Source organism: Neovison vison, chromosome 8 (assembly GCF_020171115.1).
Source record: "Neovison vison isolate M4711 chromosome 8, ASM_NN_V1, whole genome shotgun sequence".
NCBI lineage: Eukaryota > Metazoa > Chordata > Mammalia > Carnivora > Mustelidae > Neogale > Neogale vison.
In genome coordinates, this window is record NC_058098.1 from 58,595,714 (window position 1) to 58,609,430 (window position 13,717).

At 46.6% G+C, this 13,717-nt stretch overlaps 1 protein-coding gene across 1 annotated transcript in view; it reads left to right on the top strand.

The window, feature by feature from the left end:
• NPAS2 (neuronal PAS domain protein 2) overlaps positions 1 to 13,717 on the top strand; it is a 165,398-nt gene that overhangs the window by 145,959 nt on the left and 5,722 nt on the right. The window contains exons 18-21 of the mRNA XM_044262218.1: positions 5,633 to 5,779; positions 10,885 to 11,082; positions 12,805 to 12,995; positions 13,298 to 13,390. Of these exons, the coding sequence (XP_044118153.1) occupies positions 5,633 to 5,779; positions 10,885 to 11,082; positions 12,805 to 12,995; positions 13,298 to 13,390 (629 nt within the window). The remainder of the gene's footprint in view (positions 1 to 5,632; positions 5,780 to 10,884; positions 11,083 to 12,804; positions 12,996 to 13,297; positions 13,391 to 13,717) is intronic.

Consider the following 13,717-nt stretch of genomic DNA (forward strand, 5'->3'; position numbering starts at 1 on the left):
AAAATAAGATCGACTAAAGGAGCTATTGTACAACTTCTCTGAAGTTTACCTCAAATTGTTTAGCTTAGGTAAACAAACATTTAAAGACAATTAAATCTAGAACTTAACATCCATAAAGGTGTGTTACTAAAACAGAATTTCTCTAAGATAACCCTCATTTACAGAGATAGCCAAATCAGGACTAAGTCACTTGTGAAACAAGTCCAATTTTAACAAACTTGGCCCATTATTTACATAAGCTCAGCAAGAACAGTTGAGTGTGATCATATAGATCTTTTAGAATCTGCTTTGCTGGAACTTCTTATAAGGAATCTCTAGGTTGAACTTCTAGTAGCCTCTTCAGGCCAGAAGCCAAGCCACATATTTGCCATCAGGCATGCCTGCAATACCTGTCGATTTGGGCATATGCCTCTTTATGAGATTCTGCACCTACCAAGGAGTGACATTCTTTACTCACCTGGTGAGGCTGCTGGGAACTCTGTAAACAAGGTATCAGGCCAATAGTCCCAAGGGGCTTTATGGCTCCAGGTTTCATAAAGTCAACCTTAGTTCCTTAAAGCTGTCTGGTCATATCTGAGTCTATGCATGTCTTTTTCAACTATGACATTCCAGTCAAAGCCTTGGTAAAATAACCAGTTTCCAATGCTGTCCTGTTACAAAGAGAACAGATTCTTATTGAACTTATGCAAATGACTGATTGCCATGGAAGAAAGAATACTTATTGAGACCTTTTGGTTTCAGAGGGTTTAGATAGAGAGAAAAGTTGAATGCCTTGAGCACTTTTACATCTCTGTGAGTTACAGATAACTTAAGAAAAAGTATCCCTAGTCTGGAAGAGCAAACATTAGAGAGAACCAGCAATGTCTAAAATAAGAGACACAACATTATAATCTTTTAGTTCATTTAGTTCCATGTTACTAATTCTGGTGAATGCACCTTTAGTTAGTTTTGGAAATTCTTACCCATTTCAGTTTTAGGATTTTCAAGTATATCAAATATCTGTATTTGTCCTGGAAGTCCTTTATATGAATCTCCTTTAAGATAAAACTCATTTTACAAGAGAATTAAAACAATTACAAATGACAAAACTCGGAATGGATATGGTTAGAGCTGATGAGACAAGAGTTTACAATTTAGCTGACAAGGAAATCAGGTTACTTCTGTGACACATAACATTTCTGTAATTATAATATCAAGCGATGATCTTTTAAAACATTTAAAATTTTAGGAAATGTATAGAATCTCTAGAATAATTATAGCATTTTCCCAAATGTAACCCAAGGTTTATCATTGGTTTAAATCTTGTCAACAATTGCTAAAATCTTAGAAAGTTTTAAAGCACATGCCTAAATATAATTAGGGATGTTAAACACGTGATAAAACAAAACATAGAGACTGGGTTTTCTGGGCTGGCAAAGAGGAAACCATTTACATTCTCTTATCTGATCAATTAATCTAAGAAAACTTTGTCCTTTTAAACAAAGAAAATCAGCTTTTTTTTTTTTAACCAGTGTCTTTTCCCTTTTTAATTTTATTTTTAAGTGTGCAGTCTTAAGATCGGAGTTTTCTGGGTTTTTCTCCCATCATGAATGATGTCGCAGACAAGGGAGGGGGATCTTTCCCCTGCTGTCCTGCTCGCATTCCCCACAGGAACTTAGGAGCGTTTTAGCTAAGGCCTGTCCGAATAAACCCTAGACCAGGCTACTCCGTGGAGTAGATGACCGTTCTGTCATATGACGCCCTGAGAGACTCAGGGTGCAGCCCACTCAGACTCCGTAGCCGAAGCAGTGAAGCCGTACAGACAGATTTACACAGTCAGGCACTCTTCAGATTCAAACAGGTTGGATACCCTCCCTTTTGGGTATCTCTGGCTAATGGGAGGTGATCAATCTCCCTTTTTACTCTTTACAGATTAGAGTGAATTTCTATGGTTACAGGCAATGGAGGATGGCAACCGGGTGTTTTCGCAGTCTCTCAAGGTTGGGCTTCTTCCTTAATCTCTCAAGGCCAAATGGCCCTTATACTTTACTTGGAAGTATAATCTATGTGGAGGCAGGTCAGGAGAGTATTAAATCACCTTGGAGGTTGTTTTTTTTTCCTTTTTAGTCTGTCCTGACCATATTTAAAATTCCTTTTCTGAAGATTTTCCTTCACAAACCTTTTACATCTTTCCTTTGCATTCAGGTTTTGTCCCAAGCCATTTTCTTTCAAACAACCATTTTATTGAGGACAAAATTACCTTCCCTAACCTTCAACAAAATGTATTCCCATTTCTTAAATCTTTCTTACATATTTTCTACTTTTCTATATATAGTTTCCCTTTATTTTCATCAGTCTTAGTTACACTAAGCAGAACTTTGTATTGTTAGAAACACCTTTAGTTATTAGCCATTTGTGAACTGTTACAACAGAATTCTTCAGGTGGCAAATTTATGAATCAGTTAAGTGGAAAACAAGTTTACCAGCAGATTTAAATACTTTTCTACATCCAGTAATTAACGACTTAGCCTTTTATCCTGTTTGGTTAAGATATAGATGTCCACAATTCAATTCCGTTTGTCATCCAAGCAAAACTTTAAAATTTTCAGGTTACCAAAGACTTTGAAAGCTACTTCAGCAATTACCCATTAGAACTTTGAGACAGACAATTAACCATCAGTTTAGTCATTTCTTTGCCCCAATAGAGGAGCAGATGCCATGCTTTTCCACCAGCAAGGGGGGAGGGGTTAAGCAGTCCAAGTCGGGCCAGAGAACACAGGGAAACTTCCCCGAAACAAAGAGAGTTTCGGCAGCTGCTTGGGAATATTCCTTATGGTCTCTGTCTCGAGTTAGACCAACCCGTTGGTTCCAGTTATAGCCATTAACATGGGAAGTGAGTGAGGGAGAAACCCCCACATCTATTAGGAGAAACTCAGAATCTCTCCAGTGACCTAAAGTGAGACTTAAGGGGGTGGTAAGTGTTTGCCCCATTTTAGAGTCAAAGAAAACACCAAGGACAATAAGTAAGACACACAAAACAGTTAACAAGAAGGACGCTGCGCGATTTCGGTACAAAACCGAAAGCAAAAACTCAAGCGGAGATCCTGGGGGTCCGGATTCCCCCTCTCCAACCAAGGCCACGTATCTCTCTGATACAGGCTGAGCTCCAAATGCCCCGCTGCACCGGGGCCCAAATGTCCCGAAGGACTCAAATGTCCCGCCCGGGAGGACTACAAACGCCTCTGGAACGTCTTCCAGGGCTGCGAGGGAGAAGTCCGAGCCCGTCAGCTCCTTCTGGCCCCCGCCAAATACAAATGGATCCGATCGAACCCCAAACCAAACGCATGCGCAAATACTCAAATGTCCCGTCCGGCGGGACTACAAACGCCTCTGGAACGTCTTCCAGGGCTGCGAGGGAGAAGTCCGAGCCCGTCAGCTCCTTCTGGCCCTCGCCAAATACAAATGGATCCGATCGAACCCCAAACCAAACGCATGCGCAAATTCACAAGTAACAGGTTCAGACGCAGCCACAGACGCAACGAACAGACACAACGAATAGAGTGCTGGCCAGCTTACCTCCTGACAGTGGGTCGGTGGTCCTTGGGTGGGGGGTCTCGTATCCCGGACGAGCCCCCAAATGAAAGATCCCCCCGGGGCTCCAAGCACCCCGGAATGGACCCCTTCTCAGGAGGAGACCCCCGGACCCAAAAACCAAGCCGAGTCCACTGATCAGATGCAAACAGCACGAGGTTTATTGAGTTGACACAGGTACCTGCGGGCGATCAAGTCTTAGGAAGACTCGCGCGCCAGCCCTTTGTTCAGGGCCTTTTTATGGGGTTTGGGGAAGCGAAAGCATACGTACAGAAGCAGAAACATAGTTACAAGGTTCTTATTGGCTGGTTTAAATGTAAGGCATACTCGGTGTTTGTAGATTGGCTTTGAAGGACCCCGGCACGCGAAGAGAAAGGTGGGGAGGGGGAGTGAGGAGGGGGAGGAGGACCTTATTACTCAGCAGAGAAGCATCCTGCCTACGTGACTAGGCCCACGTACCTAGGCGACCCCCCTTGCCTACATGACTATGCACATAAAGTATCCTGTTGAAACAGGAGACCAGTATCACCCCCTAAAAGCCAAGTGGTTACAGAAGGGCAAGGGAGTGGTTAAACAATTAACTGGGGGAGGGGTCTAACAGGGGAAGGGCGAGCGATTACAGAAAAGCCAAGAAGCAGTTAGTTAATCAATGGCTGGGGGGGGGGTGTGTATATGCGGAGTCTTTCAAAAGGGCAGAGGAAGTGTCTCTGGAGTTGTTTACAAAAGACAAAGGCAAGAAATGGACCAGGGAGATTGCTGGGACAGAGATCAAGGGAATGGAAGTTAGAAAAAAAAAAAAAGAAGAAGGCAGGGAGGAGAAGAAGATTGGGAGAGAAGGAGGGAGGAAGGCAGGGGTGAGCAGAGAAGCCCCAGGCAAGCAAACACAAGAAACTGAAATTACTGAGTCCCCTGGGAAGCCCAGAGCAGGAGTCCCGACCTCACTGGCCATGATCCCACACTCTCCTCGTGTTTCCTGCAGGGAGATGACTTATGTCAAGGTAGACAGGTAGCATGGGGCAGGGATCACCTGTAGGATCTTCCTAAAGCCAACCTCTGTCCCAGGAAAGGGGTAAGAAGTGAAAGAAGGGACAGTTTGGCACTCTTGTGCAAAGCACTTATCAGCGTTCCTCCTTTAATAAGGTCGCCCTCTGCCAGTGTTACCCTCAGGACAAAAGGTGATTGTATGCCTTTGCCTCTTTTCCTTAGTTCTTTTGTGTGCAGGTTTCTTTTTTTTTTTTTTTTTTTAAAGATTATTTATTTGTCATAGAGAAGCGAGAGCAAGCACAGGCAGACAGAGAGGCAGGCAGAGGCAGAGGGAGAAGCAGGCTCCCTGCCAAGCAAGGAGCCCCATACGGGACTCGGTCCCAGGACGCTGGGATCATGACCTGAGCCAAAGGCAGCCGCTTAACCAACTGAGCCACCCAGGCGTCCCTGTGCACAGGTTTCTAAGAGGTTCCTAGGAGCAAATAAGCCTGGGGGAAGGGAAGGGTGGGACGGAGGGTAATAAGGCCTCCGTGGTTATAAAAGCAGACTTACCTGCCTGCGGAGCACACACACCATCCCCCCAAGTGTTGGAGTCAAGTTCATTTGTGAATTGTTACAGAAGAGCCCTGCTTGCCAGGATCAGAGATTTAGGGTAATGATAGGACCCCGGATTGCCTGTGAACTGGCATCTGCTCTCCCGTGAGCTTTTTGACATTTGTCTCCAAAACCACTTGTCTGTCTAACCAAATTTGGAATATCATTTTGTGAGCGTTGCTTACTTACAAATTCAAGGTCCAGATTCTGTGGCCCTCCCAGACTGCCCTGCCATACATCAGACCTGCAAGTTCTGGTGGGCCTTGGAATAGCCCACATGGGGACCCTTGGAATGCCCACCCCTCCTCCAAAGCCCCTATGTGCTGCTGAGCTCCCCCGCAGTGAGTGGCTCAGTAGGGACACCAGAAGGGGCGGGTAAGGGACCGGAAACGAAAGTGGGCGGGGCTGCTCAGAACAGCAACATCTGTGCGCAGGGCTGAAATCACTCTTTCATCTGGTTGTGTGTTTTGACTCCACCTTCAAGTTCTCAGCGCAGTTCAGCATGTTCCAGACCATCAAAGACCAGCTGGAGCAGCGGACACGGATCCTGCAAGCCAACATCCGGTGGCAGCAGGAAGAGCTCCACAAGATCCAGGAGCAGCTCTGCCTGGTGCAGGACTCCAACATCCAGGTGATGCCCCTTCCTGAGCCAGTGTCTGCCATGGCCTCTGTCCTCCCTGCTGCCCTGCGACATACGTACCTATCCTTTCACAGTGGGCAGGACTCCTGCCAAAGTCCGTCTGCACTGCCCTGATGAGTCCCGCTTACTAAGCATATTAAACCCCCAACACCAAGGACAAGGAACGAATCCCACCTCCTCCATCCCCAACTCCAGGCCAAACTCCAATCTCACATGACTCCACCCCATTTACCCCTTGCTCTGTTGGGCACATAATGTCTATACATCCCTTGCGTTTTCATTCATAAGTGGTAGTTGATCACCCTGTACTGATGCTGGCCTCCCCCGTGGGGTTATAAACCCCCAGCACCTGTGTAACTGTGGGGGTTGCTGGTGGGGAACGTGGACATGATCATGCTGTTCTCTCTCATCCAAAGCGCTAATGGAGGGAGATATGGGAAATGATGGGATCTGCACCCTGCACCGAGGCGGGGGCAGCAGAGGGAGCTGAGGACAGGAGGTCCAGGCCACCCCGTTTGTGCATGCCCATTGTTCTGACATGTTCTGCATGTTCTGACAACAGCAGCTTTTAACCGTGACACCGTGCCCCAGAGGTCCCCTCCTTGAATCCTTTTGAGAGATTGTGTTTTGAAGGAAACCTGTATATACTAGATCTCTTTCAAGGATAAATGATTTTTACCAAGTTTCACCTGGATAAGTCCAAGGCTATTTTTCTTCCCAAGTGCATTCTTTTGACCCAGGCTCTAACTGTGAATGTAATTGTAGCTCACGTTGGGAGTCTGCCTTGAGAGCTCTAAGCATTTGCAACCCCCTCTTAGGAGAGGCAGAAGGAAGCAGGAGAGTCCCTGGGGAAAATGGCTGGAGCCAGGGACCTGCAGCTTCCCCGGGCACAGTCCACTCAGACCCTCCCCAGGGCGACGGGCAGGCTCTGTGCGGGTGCAGTGCCCAGCTGGTGCACGCTGAGATAATGCGTGATGGGGCGGCGTCTGCTGCCCGCCATAGTGCCTCCCGGGGGCGGCGGGGGGGGGGACCCCCAGAGGCGCTGCTGGCCGGCTTTCCGGACACTAGGTGCCCTTGCACACACCCTCCACCCAGAGCTCTCCACTGGAAGAACCGAGCCCAGCAGCAAACGCACAGTCCCGCCTACTGGGCTAGGGGCGGAGCGTCCGGCCACGCCCTCAGCCCGGCAGCTGCCCCGCCTCCTCTGCCGCACCCCAGAATGGACAGGGGAGAGGACCACCGTGTTTACAGGAAAAGAAATGAAGTCATCAAGGTGTCAAAGTCCCTTTTTACTTACTTCTTCCCAGCCGTAATGTTTTCTCACGGATCCAGGGCCTGATTGGCAGAACTTGCCTGACTCCAATTACTTGAATGGAATTTTTACACTAACAGGAAGGGGAAAATTGAGCCAGAAAGTGCTAAAAGCAAGGTAGGCGTATGAACATCCTCCTCAAAGCCCGGGCTTTTCTATTTCCTGCCTTTTCCACATTCAAGCTGAATTCTAAAATAACAGACAACACAAGGTTATCTTTTTCACTCCTTGTTATAAAGAATTCTATTTTTTTTTTTAACCAATGCATTTTGTTACCCCTCAAAGTGTATATGCCCACAGAGCACTTGAGTTTTGTAAGGGTTGATGTGGAAATCAAGACTTCCAATGTGTTCCTTCCCTGTTTTCATTCTTGTGACCTTATCTTTGCAGTGGAATTTTCCAAAGAACATGGAAATCCACAGACAGTCCAACCAGAGAACTTTTCTTCAAGCAGTCTTCCTTCTTACAGTTTTACAGGCTTACAGATTTAAAGAAATACATTCCAAAATGTTTAACCAAGATGTGATATTCGTTTAAAAAAAAAAGTGGTTCAAGCATAAAGAATAAGCAAGTAAAAATTACTCTATCCTTCCCCCAAAAGGTAGGAGGGGGGAGGAGAAATTAAATAAGAATGGCAAAAAAAAAAAAAAAAGAATGGCAAAATGTTGATAATTGTTGAAACCTAATGATGATACATGAGGTTTCCTTATACCCCTATTTTGTGTATTTCTAAGATATTCTGTGATATTAAGTATTGGTAAAAGTAAGCAGATTAGAATAATGAGAAACCACATTTAAGCATACGATTGGTTTATTCTTAAAAATTGGAAGCTTTTTTTCTTCTCTGATAACTTTTTCTATTTGAATTAGGGAGCTATTTTTCTCATACTTTCTATAAAGTTGACCCCGGTGCTGTTTAAGACATCATCTTCCTAAGCCATAATATTCTACTTTATTGTGGATAAAACAGAGAGGCATGGATGTGCACCGCAGCAAACCAGTATTGTTTCCCCCAAAATCCTTTACTCAAAGGTCAGTGTACTTTCCCACCTGACTTTGGTGCCCTGGAGCTTTCATAGAGCCCATGCGTGCATGTGATGCTTGCTGAGTATGATTATAAAAAAAAGAAGAAAAGATTGGGTTATCAGGGAGAGGTCCTCCAAAGTGTTGGTGTTTGTACCTAGATGGAGTCACGAAGGGTACTACTTGGGGAGAGCTGTTCTGTTGAAAGGCTGTGTCATTCCCGGCAGTCCGAATGATGCCTCTTGCTCTCTTTTTGAGAGTATGCGCGCCCTCTGCTGGCTACTTGAAGAAATGCCCGGACGGGCACTTGCTGCAAAGGCAAACCTGTTCCTTGATTAGTTCTTTCAATCATCCATCTTCCCATCCTTTCATCCATCCATCCATCCATCCATCCATCTATTCACTCATCACTCCTTCCTTCCATCTATTCACCCGTGCATCCATCCATTCATCTTTCCATCTTTCCATCCATCCTTCCAGCCACCCATTCTTCCTTCCATCCCTTCATCCATCCCTCCATCCGGCAGACGCCCATTATGTATCCAGCACTTGGCTAGGCACTGTGGGAATACAGAGATACACAGGACAAGTAGAGGGTGCCTTCTACCCTCAGAAGACACACATCAACGAGACAGAGCAGCAGACCCAGCAGTCTCTGACATGACATAAGCAGAAACAGTTTGCCCTTCTCTGAGCAAAAGCCTCACTTATTTGTTTATTCATTCATTTATGCATTCCATTCATTCACTTCTTAGATAGTTTTTATATGCCCAAAGAGGCAAGAGAACAAAGATCTCCTTTTTTTTTTCATTTTTTAAGGATTTTTTATTTATTTACTTGTCAGAGAGAGAGCACGAGGAGTGGGAGCAGCAGACAGAGGGAGAAGCAGGCTCCCCACTGAGCAAGGAACCCGATGCAGGACTCGATCCCAGGACCCTGGGATCATGACCTGAGCTGAAGGCAGATGCCTAATGGAGGGAGCACCCAGACATCTCTCTTTTTTTCATTTTAAATATTATTGTTGCTATCTAACATTGATTGAGCCCTGACTATGTCTCAGTATAAATCTTACTTAATCCTTTATGGGCTATGTGCTCTTGATGTCACTGTTTTATGAACGAGGAAACTAAAGCTTTGAAAAGTCATGAATAGTGCCCCAGTCATACCATAGTAGACGATGGGGGCTGGAATCTGAACTAACATATATGATTGAAACCACATTATATTGCCTGTCATAAAGTTTGCATTGACTCGAAATCTGATCAGAAGGTAAATTGTTCCCTACCAGAAAAATGTATGTTATGTAGTTTGAGTATTGGGTTTTTGCCGAAGTGATGAAGTGTAGGTCACCATATGTGCTATAGCTAAGCCATATTATAATAGGGAGCTGGGAACACAAAAGTATTAATCCCCAAACGGAATCTAAGATGATGGATACCCAGAAAATTCTTCTTAACGTCTAAAGTGACAAAGAGCTCTCATTCAAAACCGCTCTGGGGGGGCCGGGGGGGGAATGTGGCTGGACAGTAGGGAGATGGGACTTGGTCCAGTTCAGCCAACCACCCACCCTGGGTGTCTGGGATCCCTGGGCTGGGATTAAAACCCCAGAGGCTGGAAAGAAGAGGGCCTCCCTTCTGAACTCTAAGCCCCAGGCCTAAAGGGAGGGTGGGTATTGCTTGTCAAGAATCCAATATGTTAGATAATGTCAGTTTTCAGCCAGCTCCTTAAGAGCTGGCTACAGGTTTCAGGTTTAAATTATGACTGAAAGTATTAAAGTTGCTCTTCTTAGACTTTTAGAATCAATTTACAGATTACATTTGATTTACAAATCTACTAATTTGATCTAAAAATAACAGTGCTTTTACTTGTTTTTATTTGTGTTCAGTGAGTTTATAGATTGAACAAACTGTAAATAATCAACATATCCACAAAAGCCATTAATCTACAAGTTTAGTCTATCTAAAGCCTTCAAACTTTCCTGGGCCTAATAAGGCCTTCTAAAGCATGCAGACTTTAGAAGTGAAATCTTTCAAAGCACTCAGTTCTTTTAAATCAAGTACATCAGACTTACAAATGAGGAAGATCGAGGTTCTCACAAACACCCAAACATTCTACAAACTTGATCAAATTCCCTTAACCCTTTCAAATTAAGATGGCCAGGCTAACTTATCATATTGGCCTTCCTGGAAATGCAGTTACTTGTTAATGGGAGCAGATCCACCATCTTAGCTGGGAGCACTGGGCTGAAGGTACCAACCACAGGGTGGGTATACACCCTGGTCTGTGGCCTGGTCCTGCTTCCAGGATGGTGCAGCCCGTGGCACAGGTTAGTCCACCCTCTCCCACCAACTGTTCCATTCTTGAGGTATTTCTCTCTCCTCCTAAGGAACCAAAAGGCCAGTCCAGACTCTGTACAAGTACATCAAGTCATTTATAAGCCATCTGGATCTAAGCATCTTTCATCCTGTTAGACCCCCATCGCTAGACCATAAGCTTCTCAAAGGGTCAGTGTCCTTCCAACCCCCTGCTCCATCTCCAGGGCCATCGTGCTGTGCCCGCGGCATCATAGCCCCCCCGATGCCCCCGTGTGGAGTGAATGAATTCTTCTCCAGCAGGTCAGAGAGATCAAGAAAGCTGACCTCTTGCCGTGGACGGGAAATACGAAGAAGGTGCAGACAGTACCTTGGTTTGTGAAGGCAAAGCTCCGAAGGTGAAGGCCCCTGTGATCCCAACCTTAAAGGCCCTCCCTTTCTGCTTGCAGATGTTTCTACAACAGCCAGCTGTATCCCTGAGCTTCAGCAGTGCCCCAAGGCCTGAGGCTCAGCAGCAAGTCCAGCAGAGGTCGGCCCCAAGCTCCCAGCCCCAGCTTGTGACCAGCCCTCAACTTCCCGGGCAGATCGCTTCTGCCCAGGTGGCAAACCAGCACCTGCTCAGAGAATCCAGTGTGATATCGACCCAAGTAAGTGTGCTCAATTCTGGCCCCCAAAGCAGACCAGGGCATGCAAGAGTTGTTACCTGGAAACCTATCAAGCCATTCCTATTCTGTGACCAGGGCTAGATGATGGTGATGCAGGGATTTCCTTTCCTTATTCTAAGACACTCTGAAGCCCCAAGTTGTACTAGTTTCCTCCTGTGTTTTATTAATATATTAAAATACCTCAAAGGTATCCTGCAGCTGAAACTTTAGCTTTGATCCTTACGGGGTGAGAGGGAGATCTAGGCACCCAGACACACTGACAGCCATATAGCCCCGCGTGTGTGTCCTGTGTCCTCATCATCTGCTCTTGGTTTTAGCCACGTTCAGTGTGAGAACACAGGTTATCCACTTCCATTTGTTGTCCCTTCCCCCGGGGCCAGCATGCCCTTCCCTGTACCTCAGATTCCCCACCAGGCCCTTCCCTCACAGCCATTACTGCCTACTACAAGCCACCAGTGACCTTGCAAGCTGACAGTCACCCGTCAATCAATGGCACTTGAATTGAATACAATTAAGAAGTCCTAAGCCCCTGCTTCTGGAAGATCAAAGATCGGAAGGCAAGATACAGCCTCTCCTCAAGCCTCATATTGTCATCCATCACCATGGGTCCAGCAAACATCTGCTCTGAGCCCCTCTCATTCACCATCCCCCAGGGGAACAGATGTGAATAAGACTGGCCTTGACTCCTCAGGGAATGTAAACAGATCATGTACAATTAAAAGTGGGAAAGTACACATTTAAGAGTTTGGCCCATCTTCACCCAGACTTAAGGGCTTTCCTTTAAAATCCAGCCTTTGGATTCTAAAGGTCAAGAGAAAATGAGAATAGCCGAGAAGAATCTAGAAAAGAAAAAAAAAAACCCACAAAACTGAGGAAGGACCTACACTAACATTGAAAGATTTCATGGAAAGTCAGAGGGTTAAAACACTGTGGTGCCATCACATGAATGGACAGTCAGTCAAACAGGGCAAAACCTAAAGAGCACAAGCAAATCCAAGCCCAATCCCTCATTCATTTATGATTTCACTCAACAAGTATTTGTCAAGTACTCACCATGTAGTAGGCACTAAGTTCTAAGACCTGAGGGACAAGCAGTAAACAAAAGGAAAAAGAAAAAAAGCCCCTCTGATCCAAGTCAGGGGAGAGACAAACAAGTAAAGATCCCAACCTGTCAAGTCTTGATGTGGGACCACTGGTGAAGGTGGAATGGTGGACTGGAGTTTTAACTAGGTGGCCTTCTCTAAGAGAAGATTTATTTGAGCAAAGACCTGAAAGGATGAGAGAATGAGCCATACTGGTATTAAGGAGAAGAGCATTCCACGTGGAGCGATCAGCCAGTGCAAAAGCCATGAGGCAGGAGTGATCTTGATGAGTTGGAGGGAAACAGCAAGGAGGTCCTTGCTAGAGTGGAATTGATGAATCAGAAGGTAGTTCGGTTCATGCACATTTTCCTGGCCTGCAGAGAGCCTGACACTGTGCTAGGTCCAAGGGAATCAAGGAACCCTTGAGGTGCTTAGAAGCCAACAGGGACAGTCACAAGGTCAAAATAGTTAAAAAAACAAAAAAAACCAAACTCATGGGTCCTAAGTTAGAAGAAGGGCCAAGGTGGATAGAAGAGAGGGGTTCTGGGAAGGAGGGTTCCTGGAGCAATAACTCCAGAGCTGAGTCTGAATTTTACCTTTCTGATTAACATGATGGCTCCAGGGTCCAAGGCCAATGCGAAGCTCGCAGATGATGCAAGGAAGCGGTCACTCGGTGAACAGCTTGACGTCCCAGTTCAGCAGTGCCGCGGCGGTGCTCCCGCCAGCTCTGAGCCTAACCACACTCGCTTCTGCCTCCCAGGATGGCAGCCAGTGCCAGCCCAGCCCAGACTTCAGCCATGACCGGCAGCTCAGGTACAGAGACTGGCCTTGTTTGAAAGACAGCTGAGGTGCAGGCTTTCCAGTGACCCTGTCAGCCTCCCTGCTGCTGTGGATGGAGGCAGAGTTCAGGTGATTCTGGCTAACAGAGTGGCTAGAGAGGCCCGGGGGCTCGGATGGCTGCACTCATCGCCCTCTGAGAGCAGAGCGGGCACCGTGGGGATCATGGGCAGCCAGAAGGGGCCCAGCCAGGCTGGAAAGGTGCTGCCCTCAGCCAGCGGGTCCACAGTGGGGGTGCTGATTCAAGTTTCCCATTTATCTCCCCCCTCTGCTCCAAGGCTATTGCTGAGCCAGCCCATCCAGCCCATGATGCCTGGGTCCTGCGATGCGAGGCAGCCCTCAGAGGTCAGCAGGACTGGACGGCAAGTCAAGTAGGTGGCCCCGGGTGGAGGGAGGAGGCAGAGAGCTGCGCTGAGCGCTCTCGGGCTGGCAGGGTTCTCATCGGCCTGGACCAGCAGCGCTCCTCGTGCGTGTCGCACCAAAGGCAAGGTCAACGTGTGCCTACCCCCTTTGCAGGGGCACCCCCTTAGCTTTTCTTCCATTTCCCACTAAAAAAGGTAAAACTGTGTGCCAGCATCCCATGCTTAGAATAGGACCTAAAGGAAACAATTATATTCTCTGTCATCATCTTTAGGAATCTTTTCAGGTCTGTCCCCCTCGTAATAACCCAGGTACATGTAGCCTGATCCCCCTCCCCA